This window comes from Berghia stephanieae, chromosome 1 (genome assembly GCF_034508935.2).
Source record: "Berghia stephanieae isolate SIO BIC M18660-M18661 chromosome 1, UCSD_Bste_1.3, whole genome shotgun sequence".
NCBI lineage: Eukaryota > Metazoa > Mollusca > Gastropoda > Nudibranchia > Aeolidiidae > Berghia > Berghia stephanieae.
The window spans coordinates 107,631,191-107,656,698 of record NC_088360.1 but is presented as its reverse complement, the minus strand read 5'-3'; the positions used below and the strand labels follow the sequence as shown (position 1 = coordinate 107,656,698).

Sequence of the window (25,508 nt, the reverse complement as noted above, 5' to 3'; positions counted from 1 at the left end):
CATGGATGACATTCGTTTTGGTGTGTATGGGGAGTTGTGTGGTTCCTGTTCTGATTGTTTACTCGGTGCAGTTTTTGTTGTGTTGGTATCTTTTGGAGTGTTGTTTTGTGGGTTTGTGTTTGGTGTCTGTGGCTTAGTGGTGTAGCTTGTGGGTTGTGGTGTAATTGGTGTGTTGTTGTTGTTTTTTTGTTTGTTGGAGTGTTTCTTTCCCTTTTTCACCACCTGGTTCCAAGGTTCCTGGGATTGGGATGGTGCGTCCGGCAGGGGGTTGCCGGAAGGCGTGACAGAAACAGTAGGTGGAGATGAAGATGGAATAGGAGGAGGGATAGTGGGATCTCGTGCCGAAATCACTCCTGGTGTGTACCGTGCTCTAGTAGGGTACAAGTAGAAGGGGTGCCCCACAGTGTAGCATGTGGAGCATGCCGGTACACGTCCAGGAATGTGCACTTTTACGTGGTGGAAGGCGCCACCTACCTCAAATTTTAGATAGTGGGGTATTTCTACCCCATCTGTCTTCTCCAGACGGAACGTGTACGAGTCCAGCTCGTCCCGTCTGGGTTTGCCGACAACGATGGTGCCGGGCTTAGCGAAGGGGGCGAGGGCCCTGGTGAGGCCGCCTTCCTTGACTGAGGGAGCCACCCATTTCCATACCCCCGACACCAGGGATTTGTTTACATCCCTGATGTGGAGGTTTATTTTTAGGGTTGGGTGGGGGTGCACTACGCCGTGCAGTTTCTCTACCTCTGACTCCCTTCCTTCCTGGAAGGTGACGTAGTATTTGCGGGCGTCCATGAAACGGTAGACTCCCGCAATATTGTCCATACTGACCCCCATGTTATTGAGGGCCAGTCTTAAGATGGTTGGCCTGGTTCGTTTCAGGTCCTTTTAAGAAAACCTCAACCGTATTTGGTGGATGAGGCCCATTGAACTTAATATCCTCTGCGGATAGTTTCACCACAACTACGTTGGGGTGAACCGCCATGGAGGCCCGGAAAGAGAAAGAGAAGGAGAGAGAAGAAGAGGTGTAAATAAATTCGTAGAGGGATATTTCCCCTCTTGTGGTGATATTAATATTAAAAAATAAATAAATAAATAAATAAATTTAAAAAAAAAAAAAGGGGGGGGGGGGGGCTAGAGGGTGGTTAGGTATGGACTTACTTGCTTAGTAAGGGGTAAAGCAAGTGGAGTTTAACAAACGTTTAAAGGGAAAAAAAATGGAGGCGGGGAGGGGGGGGGGGGGGGCTAGGTTGGGGTCAAAGGAAATTAGGAGGAAATGAGATGCTCCATCATCATCATTATTATTATTATTATTATTATTATTATTATTATTATTATTATTATTATTATTATTATTATTATTATTATTATTATTAGATTATTATTACATTTCTTCGTTCAAGACAAATAACCGTGTCATTTAAGAAGACAGAAAAAAACTCAACCAAACTCACACCCCCCTCCCCTCCCCCAAACAAAAAAACAAGAACAAAACAAAACCGAACAACAATTATTATTATTGTTATTATTATTATTATCATCATCATTATTATTATTATTATTATTATTATTATTATTATTATTATTATTATTATTATTATTATTATTATTATTATTATTATTATTATTATTATTATTATTATTATTATCATCATTTTTTATTATTATTATTATTATTATTATTATTATTTTATTATTATTATTATTATATTATTATTATTATTATTGTTATTATTATTATTATTATTATTAGATTATTATTACATTTCTTCGTTCAAGACAAATAACCGTGTAATTTAAGAAGACAGAAAAAAAACTCAACCAAACTCACACCCCCCTCCCCTCCCCCAAACAAAAAAAAACAAGAACAAAACAAAACCGAACAACAACTATTATTATTGTTATTATTTATTATTATTATTATTATTATTATTATTATTATTATTATTATTATTATTATTATTATTATTATTATTATTATTATTATTATTATTAGATTATTATTACATTTCTTCGTTCAAGACAAATAACCGTGTAATTCAAGAAGACAGAAAAAAAAACTCAACCAAACTCACACCCCCCTCCCCTCCCCCCCCCCAAAAAAAAAAACAAGAACAAAACAAAACCGAACAACAACTCCCCCCCCCCCCCCACGTAGCCACGACCCGTACAGCATACCACACTGTGACAAGATAATATATCACATATCATTTCAGTCCAAGCAAACAAACTGACAAACAAGCAAACGAAAATAAACAAACAAACAAAAATATAAAATTTAAAAAAACCCACAAAAAAACCATTTTGTATTGCTTTTTTCTATTCATTTTTTATATATCTTAGCTTAGCATAAACCAGACATTATTAATGTCATAATCAACTGTGATATTTTAAAGACTTTTCAAGTTTCTGCCTCTCAATGAACACACGAGAACTTGGCACTTGACGCGCTCAAGCACGACAGTTTAATCAATATAGCCACACTCTGGTAAAACCCATATTATTTTAAAATTTGGCCAGAAAACTCGTCCTTCAAATATCGATCCAATTAAATGACCCCCCCCCCCTAGCGAAGTCCCAGGTTTTAGAGGGTTTTTTGTGTGGCCAAGATGAGGATCATTTAAATCGATCGATATTTGAAGGACGAGTTTTCTGGCTAAATTAAAAAATAATATGGTTTTTTTTTTCCACAGTACGAAAGAAAACACGTTTCACATGACCAAATAACAAATTATATAAATATGATATGACCAGCCTTTTCCTAACAGTATGAAGTTAGGGTGAGGCAGCGGCATAAAACGGTGATAATATTTTAAAGTTAAAATGACAAGAAATTTCAGATTTTTCGTTATGTCGCTATAAGATACAAGAACTATTGTCTTCGGTATAACAAACAAAATTAAGACACGTTTTAATCATTTTTATTATAACATACATTTTTTTAGCATCTAAATAACCCAACCGATATGATACCGATTTGAGAATACGAGTCACAAATATTTCTTATAACCAGCCAATGAAATGTAACATGGACTTTTCAGGGGTATTTAATTCAAGTAGTTATTATTCATTTTTCACTTTGATGCCAAGTTTCTGTTAGAGCAAGGGGAATAACGCAAAGAGCTAGGATGAGTTATTTAGCAAGATTATGTGACTTTAGAAGAGAAAAGGTAATTATATTACCAGTCATGTGAACGACTGCCAATCTCCTTTGCAAAATGTATTAATTTATTCATGTTGGCAAAGGGGAAACCCGAAACGTCCATATCATCCGTATTCGTAAATTAAATTGAATCTGTCATTCAATTTAGCTATTGCTATTTACTCCTTCGAGCTTCAAGCAACAATAGATAAAACGAAGTTGACATCACTCAGGTCTTTGTTATTGTTTTTTGCCATCCATGTTTATGAGTAATTCTCACTTAACTGTATTAAAGCGATTATAAAAGTTCAATGTTGCACAGTTTTGTATGTTGGTCCGTTATACTTCTGATTGGCAATGTATCAACTAGACTATAGATAGTATGCGCTTGGCTAAGAAGCTCATAACATTGCCATCCGGAAGTATAACGGACCAACACACAAAACTGTGTGTAACCATGAACGTTTATCGGCAGGTTAATACAGTTCAGTGAGAATTACTCATAAACGCGGTGGGCAAAAACAATAACAAAGACCTGAGTGACGTCAACAACGTTCTATCTATATTGACCAGTTACAGACAAAGCAGAAAGAACAATACAAGAGAAGAAAAAACATCCCAAAATAGTTACAAATACACGTATTTCTCATTGAAGGAATGAAACTGATGTCACTCGCTTGGCTAAGAAACTCACAACATTGCCATCCGGAAATATAACGGACCAATACATGTAATACTATGTGTACATTGAACGTTTATGGTCTGGTTAATACATTTTAGTGAGAAATATTCATAAACATGGCTGGCAAAAAAAAAAAAAAACCCAACAAAATTACAAAAAATAAAAAAACCAAAAAAAAAAAAACAAAAAAACCCACCAACAAAGACCCTTATAGATAGTATGCAGTTGACGTCGTTCAGGTCTTTGTTATTGCTTTTTTCCATTCGCGTTTATGAGTAATTCTCACTAAACTGTATTAACCAGACTATAAACGTTCAAGGTTACACATAATTTTGTGTGATGGTCAGTCATACTTCCGGATGGCAATGTTGTGAGCTTCTTAGACAAGGGCATACTATTTATGTATAGATAGTATGCGTTTGGCTAAGAAGCTCATAACATTGCCATCCGGAAGTATAACGGACCAACACACAAACTCTGTGTAACCATGAACGTTTATAGTCTGGTTAATACAGTTCAGTGAGCATTACTCATAAACGCGGATGGCAAAAAAAACAATAACAAAGACCTGAGTGACGTCATCTTCGAACTATCTATAGATAGTATGCAGATGACGTCACTCAGGCCTTTGTTATTGTTTTTGCCATCCGCATTTGTGAGTTGTTCTCACTAAACTGTATTAACCAGACTATAAAAGTTCATGGTTACACAGAGTTTGTGTGTTGGTCCGTTATACTTCCGGATGGCAATGTTGTGAACTCCTTGGCCAAGCGCATTCTATCTATAGATAGTATGCGTTTGGCTAAGAAGCTCATAACATTGCCATCCGGAAGTATAACGGACTAACACACAAAACTGTGTGTATCCATGAACGTTTATGGTCTGGTTAATACAGTTCAGTGAACATTACTCATAAACGCGGATGGCAAAAAAAAAAAACAATAACAAAGACCTGAGTGATGTCATCTTCGAACTATCTATGCGAGGCACAGACAAAACAGAAAAAACATTACAAGAGAAAAAAAATGCATCCCAAAAAATCTCGATTATAGTCGGTAGGTTATAAAAACACGTATTTCTTAAAGAAGGAATGAAATACGCTTCAACAGTCGTAACGTCACTTCCCTCGAAATGACGCATGGTACTTAGTAACTGGCTCTAAACTATCGGAACAATGGCGGACGCCCTCATGAAATATGTCTCCGACGAGAATAAAAAAGAGGGGAGAAAAAATTATAAAACTGATCATATTTTGATTTTTACACATTCTGATCACAAGACATATGAAAAGTTTTAGCCAGCATGAAGAGGAAAAAGTACCGATTTTCTTTGTTTAGAACCACGATGGCCGCCGTTGCTGGGCCACGTGACATCAGACTATTGAATCCAATTGATGTGACTCAGCTCTTTGTTATTGTTTTTTTAGACAGCCATTTTAATGATTAGTTCTCACTGAATTCTATCAATCAGACTAAACGTGTTTACGATTACACATAGTTTTGTGTGTTGGTACGTTATATCCTGCAAGGGGATGTTGTGAGAATTTTACCTAAACGCATACCATCACTAAGTCAACAAAGATGACGCGCAAGCACTGGTGTAAGATAAATGGCCATGATCAAAATCAACTTTCCATGTGCTCGAGGTCATTGGTCACATTGCAAAATGTGCTCAAAGTGGCCTACATAGTGAAAAGTGTTCACAGATTTTGAACTATCTAACATTACGATTGTCATTGTGTTCAGCTTGACACATGGGTATGTTTACAACTTTCATAAACAAAGCAGCGCGTTTCCATTTGTTCAGAAATGTCCAATCGTTGGAGAGCAACAAATCACGTGATTGATGATTCGGTTGGACGAAAACATGAATAGATATCGCTCCCATTTTTTCTGAAAAAGTTGTTTTGAATGATTGCTTTCGCTACCAAATTCAGTCCTTTGGTGATCAATAAATAATAAATAATATGGACACTATTAACACGAGCATGCAAATTCAGTGTTGTGACTTAGTATTTTGATGCCTGATGTACAATTGTGAGTTTCGTTCACTCATAGAACCCATTGAGCTCTAAAATAGAGTGTTTGCATGTTTATTGTCCTCAATACTGTAATATTATAAAATGATGTCTGTAGCGAATAAATGTGATGTAGTTTCCCCCCATTTATTTTTTATTTGTTAAAGGATTCAAGGGTTTGGATTTATTAAATGAGTTATTTTTATCGCGCCAAAACCCCACGAGCGTGCGAGGGAGTTATTCCGCGACAAAAAAAAAAAACACCAAAAAAAAAAAAAAAAAACAACAAACAAACAAATGAATTTAATAAATTAAAACCCATGAAAAATGCCTTTATTCCAGCCCTCAATGTAATTTTCTTAGATATTTCATAACTAAGCATTTGTTGAATTATTCAATGAATTCAAGTTATCTATAGTCATAAGTAGGGATGATTAAAACCTTGCCCAGGAAATCTCCGACGAAACGTCACCGATGGATGCCAATTTGGTACTTTTAATGGCAATTTTTTTTTAAAAAATGCTTTTATTTTCAAAGCTGGATTACTGTAATGCTCTGTTGTGTGGTGCCTCGGAAAATAAGCTCAACAGTAGCCGGTTGTCCAAAATAATGCTGTCAGATTGGTCTTTCTACAGCGGAGGTTTGCCACTGCCACACCTCTCCTTGGAAGATTACATTGTTGAGAAAAGGGTCAAATAATTATTCAAAGAATGTGTCCTAGTTTATCGATGTCTGGAAAACACTGCCCCTCCCTTCCTCACAGAACTCCTAAAGAAATATTCGACAACCCGATCTTTGCGTTCCTCCAATGACACCACCCGTTTGGCTATCCCACGTATTCGTACAAAGGCTGGAACAAGGTCCTTTTCTCATTTTGGTCCGTTTGTATGGAATACCATTCCACAGAGCATCCGGGAATCCAAATGATTATCTGTGTTGAAGAAATCATTGAAAACATTTCTTTTTCGATGTCATGTACTTTCTTTGATATTGTTTTGTATTGATGTAGAGCCCCAAGATAGAGGATATGGTGTGCTCTTCTATAAGTCTTTTATTATTATTACTACTACTACTACTACTACTACTACTACTACTACTACTACTACAACAACAACAACAACAACAACTACTACTACTACTACTACTACTAATACTATTATTATTATTATTATTATATATTATTATTATTATTATATTATTATTATTACTATTATTATTATTATTATTATTATATTATTATTATTATTATTATTATTATTATTATTATTATTATTATTATTATTATTATTATTATTATTATTATTATTTTAATTTTATTATTATTATTATTATTATTATTATTATTATTATTATTATTATTATTATTATTATTATTACCACCACCACATCATCATCATCATCATCATCATCATCATCATCATCATCATCATCATCATTATTATTATTATTATTATTATTATTATTATTATTATTATTATTATTATTATTATTTTCATCGATATTTCAGCATTCTAGTGTTGGTGACGTCACGGCTAATACAAATGACAAAGCTGATACTGTGGAAACACAGAGCAGTCTTGTTACAATGTGAGTATTATTCCAGCCCTCTCGTTGGAAAACCCTATCATTTCTTAGTAAATACGTAATCGTTGAATAATGCGTTGAACGCGTTGAATAACCATTTTATTCAACGATTGCAGAATATATTCGCACATTTTATTGGTGTGAAATTAGGTGTAAAAGACAGCTGATTGGCAGTTATGAATAATATAGACAGTTCGAAGATGACGTCACTTAGGCCTTTGTTATTGTTTTTGCCATCCGCGTTTGTGAGTTGTTCTCACTAAACTGTATTAACCTGACTATAAACGTTCATGGTTACACAGAGTTTGTGTGTTGGTCCGTTATACTTCCGGATGGCAATGTTGTGAACTCCTTGGCCAAGCGCATACTATCTATATTGGTGCGCATGAATACAAATCCAATGTTTTTAGTTTTGAGTCAAATGTTTATTCAGGCAGAAGGAGAAAGATACAAATTATGGTGTATAGAATGCCATGCCATTTGGTTACAAAATGTTTAATAATCTTACTCGTAGGGGTGGAATAAACGTATTCTTTTATTTCTTTCGTTATATATTTGTCATGCAATAACACATACTCGCAAGCTCGTTGTGTTATTGGGCACGATAAAAATAATTCGTTTAATAAATACAAAGAGATGAAAGAATCGTATAGATAGTTCGAAGATGACGTCACTCAGGTCTTTGTTATTGTTTTTTGCCATCCGCGTTTATGAGTAATGCTCACTGAACTGTATTAACCAGACCATAAACGTTCATGGATGCACACAGTTTTGTGTGTTGGTCCATTATACTTCCGGATGGCAATGTTATGAGCTTCTTAGCCAAGCGCAAACTATCTATAGATAGTTCGAAGATGACGTCATTCAGGCCTTTGTTATTGTTTTTGCCATCCGCGTTTGTGAGTTGTTCTCACTAAACTGTATTAACCAGACTATAAAAGCTCATGGTTACACAGATTTTGTGTGTTGGTCCGTTATACTTCCGGATGGCAATGTTGTGAACTCCTTGGCCAAGCGCATTCTATCTATAGTTTAGTATAGATAGAATGCGCTTGGCAGGAGTTCACAACATGCCATCCGGAAGTATAACGGACCAGCACACAAACTCTGTGTAACCATGAACTTTTATAGTCTGGTTAATACAGTTTAGTGAGAACAACTCACAAACGCGGATGGCAAAAACAACAACAAAGGCCTGAGTGACGTCATCTGCATACTATCTATAACGGACGAACACACAAAACTCTGTGTAACCATGAACTTTTATAGTCTGGTTAATACAGTTCAGTGAGAATAACTCACAAACGCGGATGGCAAAATATAACAACAAAGGCTTGACTGACGTCATCTTCGAACTATCTATAATAATAAGACATAAGCCTGATATTATCATGGCCATGGATTACGATTACATTTTGTCTTTGTCCAAGGAATAAAGATCATTGGACTTTTATTACTCACGACAGATGATAACGGTGATAGTAAGCAGCCCTTCAGAGCCATTGGGTCCTTGGAGTCGGTGTTTATCCCGGTTTCTATAACGTGAAAGTGAAACAGACGATAGCAATAGGCTTCAACAGTCATGACGTCACTTCCCTCATAATGACGCATGGTAACTTAGTAACTGGCTCTAAACCATCGGAACAATGGCGGACGCCCTTATGAAATATTTCTCCGACAAGCATAAAAGTGTATCCAGAGGAGAAAAACATTATAAATCTGGTCATGTTTTGACTCTTATACATTCTGATCACACGACATATGAAAAGTTTTAGCCAACATGAAATATAAAAAGTACCGGATTTCTTTGTTTAGAACCATGATGGCCGCCGTTGCTTGGCGACGTGACATCCGACTATTGAATACTACCCCAGGATAGTCATCATAATGTAAACAATGGCAGTGATTGGTAATCATAGCAAACTACACACGTTTTACTATCGATGGCATGTGTCTATCCACTGTTCTATCGCTTGATCAAAAGAACCAACACAGAAAACTGTGTAAATTTAAACGTTTATAATATGATCGAGAAAATCGTGTGATAACTAGTCACCCATATGGCGGTATGAAAACAATAACAAGGATCAGAGAGAAGTCGATTTCATTCACGTTATTGTTTATAAACAACCAACTATGTTTGTCCGAGCACGCGTGAAGGTGTGTCACAAATTCCATGTTTTGATTGGTCAAAAATCTACTGGTTAATTATTTATAGAACACTTGCTTATCTCTTTGTAGACAATTTTAGTCTTTCATTCTTCTTGGTGTTGTTTTGCATGTGAAATCGGCTATAGAGAGTATGCCGATGACGTCACGCATGTATCATCTACGGTTGCTTCCCTTGAAATGAGACCATTGTAACTTCCGATCGCGTTGTTTCCATTGGAAACTTTAGCTGATTGTGGCCGAGTCAACACAACAAACTGTCAAAATGTCGAGGATTTGTGCTGTCTTTAGATGCAATAAATGCACATAGAAATGAGTAAAGTTAATAAAATACCAATAAAAATATAAAATTACCCAACAATAATTCAGTTGAGGGATAGCAGGACACTATATATATATATATATATATATATATATATATATATATATATATATATATATATATATATATATATATTGAATCGTGTTGGATACACATATGGTACGAATAGTGCTCGACACTGTAGCAGTGGAGCGAATTATTATTTTAAATAGATATTAATATTTACCACAACATTGTGGTAAATATTGTTGTGGCCGAATGGGTAAAGTCGTCTGTCTTAGAAGGCATGTCGAGATCGCGACGCTGTGTATTCGAATCCTGGCTCCGACACTTTTTAAAAATGTTTCTTTCTATATTTCTACTTAGCGTTGCAAAGGATATAGTCCCCGCCCTCCCCCCGCCTTCTCTCCCCCCCCCCTTTTTTTTTCTTTTAAGTATATTTTCTCTCTTTTTGGATCCTTTCTATAGAATATTGATGTCCGAGTTTATTATATTGATCAGGAATTATTGCAGTTACTTCAAATTTTCAGATTTTCTATATGGATCGCCATGATGGGGACGTCCCTGCTGACAATGCCTTGGGCCATATATCAGGTTAGCTTTAACATGACAAGCTTGAGTTTAACATCCAAGATAGAAAAAAACAAGTTAATTGTAGGCTATTTCATCAATCACCTTTCTAAAGAAAACAAAAACCCTAACTTGAAACCTGGAAAATGAAAAAATCCGCTTTATTCATCTTAAACTTGAGCTTTTATATAGAGCAATATCCACTAAACGTGCTCAAAGCGCTTTACAAGGGATCCCTGGCCAACAGCAACATTTAACATCTAGGACGGGACATGACGCCTCTTAGGCGATATTACAATTTTTTTCGGACAGAGAGGCAACGATGTTAAAGGCCAGGTACTCGTTTTTTTCACCTGGGTACGGTGAGAGAATGTGTGTAAAGAGCCTTTTCCAAGGACTCAACTATGCGCCGATGAGGCTTGAACCATGGACATTCCGATCCGAAAACAATTGTTATACCACCAGACCACATAGCTGCACTGAAGAAGAAACAATAGTGCTCAAGAAAAGAGTAAAACATTTTTTTTCCTTCTAAATTTACACTAATTTTCTTTTGAACGACAACATTCTTTCCTTTGTTATTGATTTTACAAGTCCCAGGTTTGAGAGCTTTTGCCAAGATTAGATTAGTTTTAATCGATAGAATTTTGAAGGACGTGTTTCTGTCTAAAATTTTAATACTTGTTCTTTCGGAGTAGGGCAGTATAGATAGAACGAAGTTGACGTCACTCATGTCTTTGCTTTTGCTTTTTGATATACATGTCGATGAGTAATTCTCACTAAACTGTAGTATCCAGACTATAAACGATAAAGGTTACACATTATTGTGTGTGTTGGTCCGTTATACTTCCGGATGGCAATGTTGTGAGCTTCTTAACCAAGCGCACGCCATGTATAACCTTAAACGTTAAGAGTCTGGATAGTACAGTTTAAGGAGAATTGCTCATAAACACGGAGGGCAAAAAACAATAACAAATACCCAAGTGACGTCAACTTCTTTCTATTTATAGATAGTGAACGCTTGGCTAAGAAGGTCACAACAATGCCATCCTAAAATATAACGGACCAACACACAAAACTATGTGTAACCTTAAACATTTATGTCTGGTTAATACAGTTTAGTTAGAATTACTCATAAACGCGGATGGCAAAATACAATAACAAAGGCCGGAGTGACGCCAACTTCGATCTATCTATAGATAGTTCGAAGCTGGCGTCACTTAATTTTTTTTTTTTTTGCCATCCGAGTTTATGAGTATTTCTCACTAAACTGTATTAACCAGACTATATACGATCATTATTACACACAGTTTTGTGTGTTGAGCAGTTACACTTCCGGATGGCAATGTTGTGAACTTCTTAGCCAAGTGCATACTATCTATAGAGCTTATGACGTATTGTATCTGTATGTGAATATTGTATTTCCTTCCAGTCTGGGTTTGCTACGGGAATTGTGTTATTGGTGTTGCTGGCTGGCTTGATGGCTTACACATCGTATCGAGTCCTCACTGCTGGTCGATATATCAAAGGTTTGTATTATTATTATTATTATTACTATTATTATTATTACTATTATTATTATTATTATTATTATTATTATTATTATTATTATTATTATTATTATTATTATCATTCTTCTTCTTCTTCTTCTTTCTTCTTCTTTTTGTTATTATTATATATTATATTTTTATTATTATTATTATTATTATTATTATTATTATTATTATTATTATTATTATTATTATTATTATTATTATTTTATTATTATTATTATTATTATTATTATTATTATTATTATTATTATTATATATTATTATTATTATTATTATTTATTGTTATTATTATTATTATATATTATTTTATTATTATTATTATTATTATTATTATTATTATTATTATTATTATTATTATTATTATTATATTATTTTATTATTATTATTATTATTATTATTATTTATTATTTATTATTATTATTATTATTATTATTATTTATTATTATTATTATTTTATTATTATTATATTATTATTATTATTATTATTATTATTTATTATTATTATTATTATTATTATTATTATTATTATTATTATTATTATCATTATTATTATTATTATTATTATTTATTATTATTATTATTATTATTATTATTATTATTATTATTATTATTATTGTTATTATTATTATTGTTATTTATTATTATTATTGTTATTACTATTATTATATATTATTATTTATTATTATTTATTATTGTTATTACTATTATTATTGTTATTATTATTATTATTATTATTGTTATTACTATATTATTGTTATTACTATTATTATTGTTATTACTATTATTATTGTTATTACTATTATTTTATTATATTATTATTTTATTACTATTATTATTTATTATATTATTATTATTTATTATTATTATTATATTATTATTATTATTATTATTATTATTATTATTATTATTTTATTATTATTATATTATATTATTATTATTATTATTATATTTATTATTATTATTGTTATTACTATTATATGTTATTATATTATTATTATTATTATTATATTATTATTATTATTATTATATTATTATTTATTTTATATTATTATTATTATTATTATTATTATTATTATTATTATTATTATTATTATATTATTATTATTATTTATTATTTATTATTATTATTATTATTATTATTATTATTATTATTATTATTATTATTATATATTTTTGTCATTATTATTATTATTATTTTATTATTATTATCATCATCATTATCATTATACTGGTATCCGATTTTTCTGACGCAGCTAAAGTCTACCTAAGTCTCACCCTGTTCTCTTCATTGGTCATTCTACTTGTCAATATTGCTACGTCTTATTTCCAGATAAAGTGGTATCCGAGTTTTCTGACCCTACCTAGAGAGGTCGACTGGGATATTCACCCTGTTCTCTTCATTGATAGTTCAACTTGTCAGTACTTTTTACCTATTTTCTTTCCCAGATACAGAGGTATCCGAGTTTTCTAACGCAGTCGTAGGGAGATCATCTGAGGTATTCACCCTGTTCTCTTCATTGATGGTTCAACTTGTCAGTACTTTTTACTTTTTTCTTTCCCAGATACAGAGGTATCCGAGTTTTCTAACGCAGTTGTAGGGAGATCATCTGAGTTATTCACCCTGTTCTCTTCATTGATGATTCAACTTGTCAGTATGTTTTACTTTTTCTTTCCCAGATACAGTGGTAACCGAGTTCTCTGACGCAGTCAAAGTCTACCTAGGGAGGTCCGCTGAGGTGTTCGCGTTGTTCTCTTCATTGACGATTCTACTGGGTGGTGCCATCGTTTACTGGATTCTGATGTCAAGCTCATTGTACCATATTGTTGTTTTCATATACGGTTAGTATGACATGCATGCCCTTACAGAGAGAACGTCAACATAGCATTGCGCACGCGTCTCTCTTATTACCTGAGGAAATCTGTCGTTTGGTTAATGAGAAATCACTTTTAAAATGTTATTATATGCATACTTTTATAAAAATGAAAATATAACCAATACACTTATTTTGATGAAAAGTTCACAGGGATGCATCTGTTAAATCGTTTCTCAGCCAGGACTCAACTATGTGACGAGCGAGGCTCGAACCCAGGACCTTCCGATCCGAAAGCGAGTATTATTATTATTAATCTGTAAAAGGGACAACTCTGATCTCGCCGTACAATTATAAATTATTCGATTTTCATTAAAGGCTTTAATACTATAATATGTTGGGCGAAGTGGCCGAGAGGTTAAAGACATTGCACTGTGACCCGGGAGGTCCCTGGTTCGAACCCGTCTTCAAGCACTTTAGTATTTTCATTGGTCAAGATTATTAACCCTCAATTTGCTCACTTGGACAACATGGGTGATCCCTGTTGACATCAGGGCTTCTTGTTTGTTGAATTATCTATATTCCTTCGTGGAATATCTAGGCGATGATATCTTATGATGTCGTGGCGGAAGGGCATAATATATGTATATATATATAAATAAATAAATATATATATATATATATATATATATATATATATATATATGTATATATATGTTATATATATATATATATATATATATATATATATATATATATATATATATATATATATATATTATATATATACAATGCTTTTCTTTTGCAGATAAATTTGATGATGTTTCTTCAACTTCAGCCGAGACTTCGTCTTTTTACTTCGATGAAGGTAAGTATAGAGTACATTATGCATTTTTTTTGTCTCTAACAAATTCATCTAATCTTACTATCTCTTAATCTTGTACATATGAAGGGGTAAAAAGGGGAAAAGAATAGTCATTAAAAAAAACTTTAGCTTTTATATAGCGAAATATCCACTAAACGTGCTCAAAGCGCTTTACAAAGGGTCCCTGACCAACAGCAACTCGTAACATGTAGAACGAGACATGACGCTTGTTAGACGATGTTGCGATTTTTCCGACAGAGACACCGCTTTCAGTCCTGTGAACGGTCAGAGAATGTGAGTAAAAAGCCTTTTCCAAGGAACCAATTATGCGCGGACCGAGGCTCGAACCCAGGACCTTCCGATCCCAAAGCGAGTGTCATACCACTAGACCACATACCCGCATATTTAATTGATTTTTCACATAAAAGAATTTGATACAAATTGGAATTTTAAGAAAATAATTATTTATATAAGGGGGTCCCGATAGCTCAGTTGGTAGGGCACTCGCTTCACACGCAAAGGGTCCAAGATCGATCCCGGGCGCAGTCGGTATTTTTTTCCTGATCCCCCTGTCTACCCAGCAGTGAATGGATAACTGGGTCTGTGAGATCTGACGGAAAGTACGTTGCGGTAGATTAGCGTCCTATCCAAAAGATAGCAAGCAATTGCTATTATCCATTCCACGCTATAGAAACAGGGATAAACTCCGGCTCCATGGACCTAATGGATCGGAAGGACTACTTATCTCTATAAAGTTTGTGATTGCAAATCTCAATCCAATAGACACTTAGATAACCACGCCTCTCGGACAGTCGTCTTACTGTAAACAAAGGCAATGATTGGTTGACATAGCAAACTACACAGGAATTAGTATTGATGTTATATGTCTAAGTAAAATACCCACTGTTCTACCGCTTGATCAATTGGACCAACAGAGAAAACTATGTGAATTTAAATGTTTATAATATTATTGTGATCGCGAAAAATCGTGTGATAACTAATCACGCCTTTGGTGGTATAAAATCAATAACAATGAGCAGAGAGAGAGAGAGAGAGAGAGAGAGAGAGAGAGAGAGAGAGAGAGAGAGAGGGAGGGAGAGAGAGAGGAGAGAGAGAGAGAGGAGAGAGAGAGAGAGAGAGAGAGAGATGGGATGGTCGATATCATTCACGTTATTATTTATCAACAACCATGTTTGTCCGAGCACGTGTGAAGGTGTGTCACAAATTCCATGTTTTGATTGGTCAAGAATCTACTGGTTAACTGTCTATTGGCACATATTAACATGTTTTATAACCAGATTCAATTTTGGGATTGATTTAACATTTTTAAAATGGAAGATAGACCTCTATATTTTACTTTAGTTTGAGAGCATTTCCATTTAAAAAATGAGCCCATAACAATCTAGGTTATCAAACCTGCAAACAGCTGCACGTTGTCTGAAAAGAAATGAGTGGACTTCGGTCTTCATCTTTGTTACCTTTGATTTTGTATAGGGAGCAACGTGGCTCATTGGTACGGTCTTTGCGATCACCCGCAACTCACTGCGCTGTGTGGCCTTGAGCAAGCAAGTCACCTCGCACTAGCTCAATTTGCGGCGCTGCACTGCGGCTGACGCCGGGGTTATTCCAGTTTTCCCTTGTTATGAATAAAGGGTATTTTATTTATTATTGTATTTATTTATTCCACACAGTTGTTTGCAAAAACGACACAGACGGTTTGGAGGGTCTCCCAGAAAGCTTCAAGAACGCCTGGCACGAGACTAAAACCGTTCCTGTATTTCTCATCCTTCTCATTTTCCCCTGATTAACTTCAAGTCTCCAACATTTTTTACCAAATTCAACTCATTTGGTAATAATAATGAATATAATGATGATGATGATGATGATGATGATGATGATGATGATGATGATGATGATGATAATAATATTAATAATAATAATAATAATAATAATAATGATAATGATAATGATGGTAATAATAATAATGATAATGATAATAATAATAATAATAATAATATAATAATAATAATAATAATAATAATAATGATAATAATAATAATAATATGATGATGATGATGATAATAATATTAATGATGATGATGATGATAATGATAATTATAATAATGATAATAATAATAATAATAATAATAATAATAATAATAATAATAATAATAATAATAATAATAATAATGATGATGATGATGATGATGATGATGATGATGAGGATGATGATAATAATACTAAACGTGATACAAAAATTAAGTTGAGCTATATTCACAATTCATGCTAACAGCCAACACTAAAGCGACGCATAGTTGAATCATTGGAAGACCCAATACCACCTTAAGTGCTTGATTATCACCCGGAGTAAACAGCCTACAGATCATGAGCATCACTCACAATTTTAACACAGATGATTTTTAAAAAATGCATCGTGAGGTCATGCAATTCCTATAGATAGTATGCGCTTGGCTAAGAAGCTCATAACATTGCCATCCAGAAGTATGACGGACCAACACAAAAAACTCTGTGTAACCATGAACTTTTATAGTCGGGGTAATACAGTTTAGTGAGTATCACTCACAAACGCGGATGGCAAAATACAATAACAAAGGCTTGAGTGACGTCATTTTCGAACTATCTATAGATAGTTCGAAGATGACGTCACTCAGGTCTTTGTTATTGTTTTTTGCCATCTGCGTTTATGAGTAATGCTCACTGAACTGTATTAACCTGACTATAAACTTTCATGGATATACACAGTTTTGTGTGTTGGTCCGCTATACTTCCGGATGGCAATGATTTGAGCTTCTTAGCCAAGCGCATGCTATCTATAGATAGTATGCGTTTGGCTAAGAAGCTCACAACTTTGAGTAACCTAGAACTTTTATAGTCTGGATAATAACGTTAAGTGAGAATTACTCATAAATGCGGATGGCAAAAAGACCACAGTGACGTCAACATCGTTCTATCTATATCAGTGTGTCAAAATATTGTGAGAATTACTCATTATCTGGGCCTGACCTATTTGTGTGTTTGACGTGTACTGAGCTTTTATAAAGCACAATAACCACTAAACGTGCTCAAAACGCTTTACAATGGTCCCTGGCAAACAGCAAACTTAACATGTAAGACGTGACATGACGCCGGTTAGGCGATATTACACTTTTTCGGACAGAGACAACGCTGTTAACGGCCAGTTACTCATTTTACACCCGAGTACGGTGAGAGAAGATGAGTAAAGAGCATTTTCCAAGGACTCAACTATGCGCCGAGCGAGGCTCGAACCCAGGACTGTACCTTCCGATCCAAAAGCGAGAGTCATACCAATTAACCCATATTTGTAGTCATAACATCAGTTTCCTGCACAGAGTTCATCCTGGAACAATACCGCTTTGATACGGTAGATCACATATTATTCTATGTAATGTATTCATTTTAATCTTTTCATCACTTTTCCGTCAACAGGTACCATCACTGTGACATATTTGGTTGTATTTGTGACGGTGAAAGCCGGGAAGTGGGGATTTAATTTGAATTTCGAGGACTCTTCGTCAACCAATTTTGCTAAGAGTGAGAAATCCGAGTTTCTTTTCCTATTTTCCTTCAATAATAAGTATTAAACCATAACTTTCAACTAATCTTTAAATGGAATACACTGATAATTAACCCTCTCCTTCCCAACTATAGGAAACTCGTCATATTCGTTACGATACAACCAACATTTTTCTTATTCGAATTTCTCTTGTACATAATAAAATTTAAAGAAAATGAACAATGTGTTGTATAGCAGATATGTTTTGCGAAAGAAATTATATATCGCAAGAACCTACTGCTATTGCGTTTGAGTGATAAAAAAATCTATTTTTGTGTTAGTTGGGTGTGAAGTTTTTGAGAAAACCCTGAATATGGCTGGTAAGGAGAGAGTTAAAGCACATTTATTGTGTTATAAACTCAAGTTGTAATTTTAGATTTTCACGGGTGTGTCGAGTAAAAATCTTAAATCAAAACGACTGAAATACGTAATTTAATGTTATTATAACACCCCTTTTCATACAGAATCATTCATAAAACAAATAATTCGTTAACGTTTAGAATAATGAAGGCAGGACTATTGAATTGAATTGAAAATGCCAACTATTCACAAAGGAAATGATAGACAAAAAAGGATGTCTGTGTGTCAACACTTTTGGTGCAGATCATTAAGCACGATTGATGACTCATGGTCGTGACTTTATGGATTTTTAATGCATGTTTACACAAAACAAGTGATAGAAAAAAAATCCCAGAAAGAAAGTGTGCAAGCCTAAAGATAATATTATGATTAGACTGCCTACTTTGTATTTTATCATTGTATTCAAACAGGCTTCTAGATGAATAAAATTTATTGAGAGCACTGATGAATGGACATAGCTGACAAAGCTGTAGGCAGTAACGGGTGGTCTAAGAGTTTGAGTACTAAAAGCACGCCAAATAGAAATTTAGATCCATAAATACACGGGTACACCACTTCACCCGAACACAACACAACACACACACACACACGCACCCACCCACACACACACACACACACACACACACACACACACGCACACATACACACACATACAAAATAGTCAAAAAATACTATTTTTCATCTCGCTTTAGATTTCGACACGTCAATCCCTGCCCTGACTGGTGTAGCAATACACACACACACACACACATGCACATTCATCACACACACATACACACACACACATACAAAATAGTCAAAAAATACTATTTTTCATCTCGCTTTAGATTTCGACACGTCAATCCCTGCCCTGACTGGTGTAGCAATACACACACACACACACACACACACACATCACACACATACATACACACACACACGCACGCACAATAGTAAAAAATACTATTTTTCATCTCGCTTTAGATTTCGACACGTCATTCCCTGCCCTGACTGGTGTGGCAATGATGTCATTCTTCCTTCATTGTGCACTCATGACTATTATGAGGAATCAAAGACACCCAGAGAATAATGTAATTCTTATCCCTAATCTAATGACAAATCTTGAACAATGAAAAATATTTCCGATTTGCCTATAGATAGAATGCGCTTGGCTAAGAAGCTCATAACATTGCCATCCGGAAGTATAACGGACCAACACACACAACTGTGTGTATCCATGAACGTTTATAGTCGGGTTAATACAGTTCAGTGAGCATTACTCATAAACATGGATGGCAAAAACAATAACAAAGACCTGAGTGACGACATCTTCGAACTATCTATAAATAAGGGATAAAATAATAATTATGCCCTTCCGCCACGACTTCATAAGACATCGTCGCCTTGGCATTCCACGAGACAATCCATCAAATAAGATGTCTGATGCCAACAGGAATCGCCCATGTTTCCAAGTGAGCAAATTGGGGGTTAATAATCTTGCCCAAGGAAAACAAAAACGAAAGTGCCTTAAGCGGGGCTCGAAACCGGACCTTCGGGTCACAGTACAATGCCTTAACCACTCGGCCTCTTCGCCCCCCTGATAAATAAGGGATAAGATGATATTATACCGGGGGAAAACAGGTTCTGAAAAGTAAATTTAAAATTTGAATGAACAGGAACTATCTTTGTCTCTCAAATTAATAAACACATTTATTCTCATCAGGGCTGTCAGTTGGCCAGAGTTCCTTGTGGCCAGATTCGAATAAAAAGTGACCAAATCGAACCTCACGTTAGTCAGACACTACTAACAGTCTGATCCCATCGAAAAACTCATCTGTTTTGATAAACAAAAGATACAGTAAAATAGGAAAAATATTATGAAAGAATATTTTTTTTTTAAATCACAAAAGGTTAAAACTGAAAATATATACACTATTCGGTGTCACTCGGATGGCTATCTGTCACTCGGATGGCCATCTGGCAGCCTGATCCACATGGCGTTTTTTAAAAAACGATGTATATTCTAACTATAACTTTTAGTTTAACTCGACATACGAACAGTTGAAATTAGAGCTGTTACAATTATCCACTCATAACCGATTATCCATGCTTCCGACCGTTTCTATAATATTCCTATAACTAGATTATTCGATGATTATCCGGTTATCCGCAGATAATTTTGATGATGATTCGTTTATTCGTTGGTTAGTAAACTGGTTGAAATGATGGAATACAATTTTTTTTAAAATGTACAATTGAAATTTAGTTGATAAATGAATATATGATATATTTCTTTTCGAATTAAATGATGTTAGTTTTATCTGTTTTTTTTTCCATTAAAAACCTTTTGTTTAACTCAAAAGAAATCAAATTCAATGCTTTTAAATAATAATGATAATAAATAGCATTTATTCAGTGCATAACCATGACGATGTCGTGCTCTATGCGCTTTACATTGGCATTGTTACACTAATTCATACATTTATAACAATAATCTTACAACACACATTACTATCATTAGACACATTATAGAAATAAAACCAAGTAGTACAATACAATACAGTACAATACTCTATGCAATATATTTCTCATAAAATAAATGATGTTTCAATCTAGATATATTTTGTGCGGCTATGCGTTGTCTCTGTCCGAAAAAAAAAATGTACTTTCGCCTAACAGGCGTCATGTCTCGTCCCACATGTTAAGAGTTGCTGTTGTCCAGGGACCCCTTGTAAAGCGCATTGAGCACGTTTAGTGGATATTGCACAATATACAAAAGCTCGAGTTTAAGCTTAAAAATATGTTTGATGCATCTCTTACTGTTTTAAGGATACAATGAATTTAAAGCCAATTGAATATCTGGATTGTAAAAAAAAAAAAGAATTCAAAATATCTGACACATTCCAAGGAAACAAAATATTTAACGTGGAACGTTTTGTGCCCAAGTTTGTCCAATCAAGACATGAAGAGGATTTGTCTGCCGTCAATTTGTAGTCATTCGATTTCGCCGACGTGCACTTATTTGCAGGTCTGATAACCCAATTCCTTATGGGCTCATTGTTGTAATAGAAATCTCAAAAAATGACACAAAAGATTGTCCATTACAACAATGTTAAACTAGGCCCTTAAGTGGGTTCAGATGTCAGACCTGCATATATGTATACGTCAGGTTTTGTCGTTTAAATGGGTTTTTTTTCATGCTGTTGGCTGACAAAAACATTTTAACAAAAACGTTTCTAGCTAAATATTTATTTGTTCTTCTTTGAAACTGTTAGATACATTTTTGTTCAATACTCATCAAGTTTAGTTTGGACTTTAAAATGTGACCTAACGTCTCAAACCGGTATCATGTCAGTATGAACCTGAAACTAAAAAGTCAAATTTTAGTTAAACTGGTCAACAAAATGAATTACTGGTATTTAGCATTCTAAAATATGATATTCATTCTCCTCTTTACAGCATATAAACTCCACACCAAGTCTGAAATTTCTGGCTACAAATTCAATTTTCAGCAATTTAATGAACCCGACTTAATACCGTTTTGAGACGAGGGGTCACATATGTTTGTTATTTGAATATGAATGCTAACTTTGCAGTCGCTCGTTCTTTGTTTCTGAATTTTTTTTCATGTTCGAGTACATGAATTACTAGAGTAGACAAGTTCAAAACTTTGTTGACAGACACAAAACTAACATCAAGGGGATTAAAAAAAATAAACAGGTGTAAAGTTTTGGAAGAGTATCAAGTCCGAAGGGGGCCCGATATCTCAAACTGGAAGAGCAATCGCTCTATCGATTCCTGGTGCAGTCGAGTTTTTTTTTTTTTTTTCTGACCCCACTGCTGTCCACCCAGCAATGAATGGGCGGCTGAGTCTGTTAGATTTGGCGGAAGGTACTTTGCGACAGACTCACGTCCTATCAAAGGGATAGCAAGCAATTGCTATTGTCTGTTTCACGCTATAGAAACGGGGATAAACTCCGGCTCCATTGGCTGTGGAGGACTTTTTTTTTATCCCGTCTGAAACAAAAAAAATGCTTTTGTAGACAGATTAAAAATTATGCTTGATAAAGAAACTGTAATTCATTCCCAACAAAATTATTATTTTAAATTAAGTTTTAAATTAAATTGAGCTTTATATAGCGCAATATTCACTAATGTGCTCAAAGCGCTTTACATGGGGTCCCTAGTCAACAGCAACATTTAACATGTAGGACAGGACATGACGTCTGTTAGGTGATATTACAATTTTTCGGACACAGACAACGCTGTTAACGACCAGGTACTCATTTTACACCTAAGTACGGCGACAGGATGTGAGTAAAGAGTCTTCTCCAAGGACTCAACTATGAGCCGAGCGCGAGGCTCGGATCCTGGACCTTCCGATCCGAAAGCGAGTTTCATACCACAAGACGATATAGCCGCACACATGATTTCTATACAATAACATAATAAAACTTGACATGGATAAAGATGACCCTAGTTGAAATAATGCTTGTTCTAACTTGTCTACAGGCTAGAGATTTGGTCATTGGTTACGCCCTTGTTTGCTTCACGTATATATTCTTAGGAACCATGTTCTTTGCGTCGTTTCCGTTGGATAAAAGTTGTATTTCAGATGTAAGTAAATTTCCTTACAAGAGAGGTTTTAGTGACACACTGTCTCAAGAGGGTATACTGTGATGGTGAACCAGATGTCAAAAAGTGATATTGAAGTGACAACAAAGAGAAATTTAAGATTCTTTTTTTTTCACTTCTTTGATTTATATCCACACTGCCTTCGTGGGGATTTTTTAAAATGCAATAATTTATTCTTCTTCTTCTTCTACTTATCATTATTATCATCATTATTATTATCATCATTATTATTTTGTATTATTCTTATCATCATCATCGTCATCATCGTCATCATCATCATCATCATCATCATCATCATCATCATCATCATCATCATCATCATCATCATCATCATCATTATTATTATTGTTATCATTATTATTATCATTAATAATAATAATAATAATAATAATAATAATAATAATAATAATAATAATAACATTAATAATAATAATAATAATAATAATAATAATAATAATAATAATAATAATAATAATAATAATAATAACATTAATAATGATAATAATAATAGTAATAATGATAATAATAATAATGATAATAATAATAATAATAATAATTATTATAATAATAATAATAATAATAATAATAATAATAATAATGATAATGATAATAATAATAATAATAATAATAATAATAATAATAATAATAATAATAATAATAATAATAATAATAATGATAATAATAATAGTAATAATGATAATAATAATAATAATAATAATAATAATAATAATAATAAATAATAATAATAATAATAATAATAATAATAATAATAATAATAATAATAATAATAATAATAATAATAATAATAATAATAATAATAATAATAATAATAATAAATGTATTACTGCAGTCAGTTTATTACCAAGACTGTTTCTACAGACGTCTTTCACGACCTCCCTGTCAGTCACGAGTAGGGAGATCGATGCATTGATAAAAGTAAGCCAGCGGTTTGGATTCGTTTTTTTTTATTTTGTTTGTTTTGTTTTTATTTATCGTTTTGTTTCGTTTCTCGTAGAACGGAAATGGAGGCGGCCGTTAGTTGAGCTGTCTCCCAGTACAACATCACAAAAAATATGTACGAGATATTATTATAGATACGTGCGTACGTACATAGCTCGGGGGTAACGATACATTTTCGTTGTTGTATACCTGGTATATACACATTTTATTGGTACATGAATTACTAGAGTAGACAAGTTCAAAACTTCGTTGACAGACACAAAACTAACATCAAGGGGATTAAAAAAAATAAACAGGTGTAAAGTTTTGGAAGAGTATCAAGTCCGAAGGGGGCCCGATATCTCAAACTGGAAGAGCAATCGCTCTATCGATTCCTGGTGCAGTCGAGTTTTTTTTTTTTTCTGACCCCACTGCTGTCCACCCAGCAATGAATGGGCGGCTGAGTCTGTTAGATTTGGCGGAAGGTACTTTGCGACAGACTCACGTCCTATCAAAGGGATAGCAAGCAATTGCTATTGTCTGTTTCACGCTATAGAAACGGGATAAACTCCGGCTCCATTGGCTGTGGAGGACTTTTTTTTTATCCCGTCTGAAACAAAAAAAATGCTTTTGTAGACAGATTAAAAATTATGCTTGATAAAGAAACTGTAATTCATTCCCAACAAAATTATTATTTTAAATTAAGTTTTAAATTAAATTGAGCTTTATATAGCGCAATATTCATTAATGTGCTCAAAGCGCTTTACATGGGGTCCCTAGTCAACAGCAACATTTAACATGTAGGACAGGACATGACGTCTGTTAGGTGATATTACAATTTTTTGGACACAGACAACGCTGTTAACGACCAGGTACTCATTTTACACCTAAGTACGGCGACAGGATGTGAGTAAAGAGCCTTCTCCAAGGACTCAACTATGAGCCGAGCGCGAGGCTCGGATCCTGGACCTTCCGATCCGAAAGCGAGTTTCATACCACAAGACGATATAGCCGCACACATGATTTCTATACAATAACATAATAAAACTTGACATGGATAAAGATGACCCTAGTTGAAATAATGCTTGTTCTAACTTGTCTACAGGCTAGAGATTTGGTCATTGGTTACGCCCTTGTTTGCTTCACGTATATATTCTTAGGAACCATGTTCTTTGCGTCGTTTCCGTTGGATAAAAGTTGTATTTCAGATGTAAGTAAATTTCCTTACAAGAGAGGTTTTAGTGACACACTGTCTCAAGAGGGTATACTGTGATGGTGAACCAGATGT

At 34.0% G+C, this 25,508-nt stretch overlaps 1 protein-coding gene across 1 annotated transcript in view; it reads left to right on the top strand.

The window, feature by feature from the left end:
• The first annotated feature begins 3,095 nt into the window (after positions 1-3,095).
• The window catches only part of LOC144962466 (neutral amino acid transporter 9-like), a 26,620-nt gene continuing 4,207 nt past the window's right edge, over positions 3,096-25,508 (top strand). Inside the window, 13 exon segments of the mRNA XM_078895436.1 lie at positions 3,096-3,167; positions 7,346-7,425; positions 10,444-10,507; positions 11,916-12,012; positions 13,290-13,490; positions 13,714-13,875; positions 14,656-14,715; positions 16,404-16,505; positions 16,508-16,561; positions 18,181-18,285; positions 19,631-19,737; positions 23,159-23,263; positions 25,326-25,430. Coding sequence (XP_078751562.1) covers positions 3,126-3,167; positions 7,346-7,425; positions 10,444-10,507; positions 11,916-12,012; positions 13,290-13,490; positions 13,714-13,875; positions 14,656-14,715; positions 16,404-16,505; positions 16,508-16,561; positions 18,181-18,285; positions 19,631-19,737; positions 23,159-23,263; positions 25,326-25,430 — 1,284 coding nt within the window. The 5' untranslated portion in view covers positions 3,096-3,125.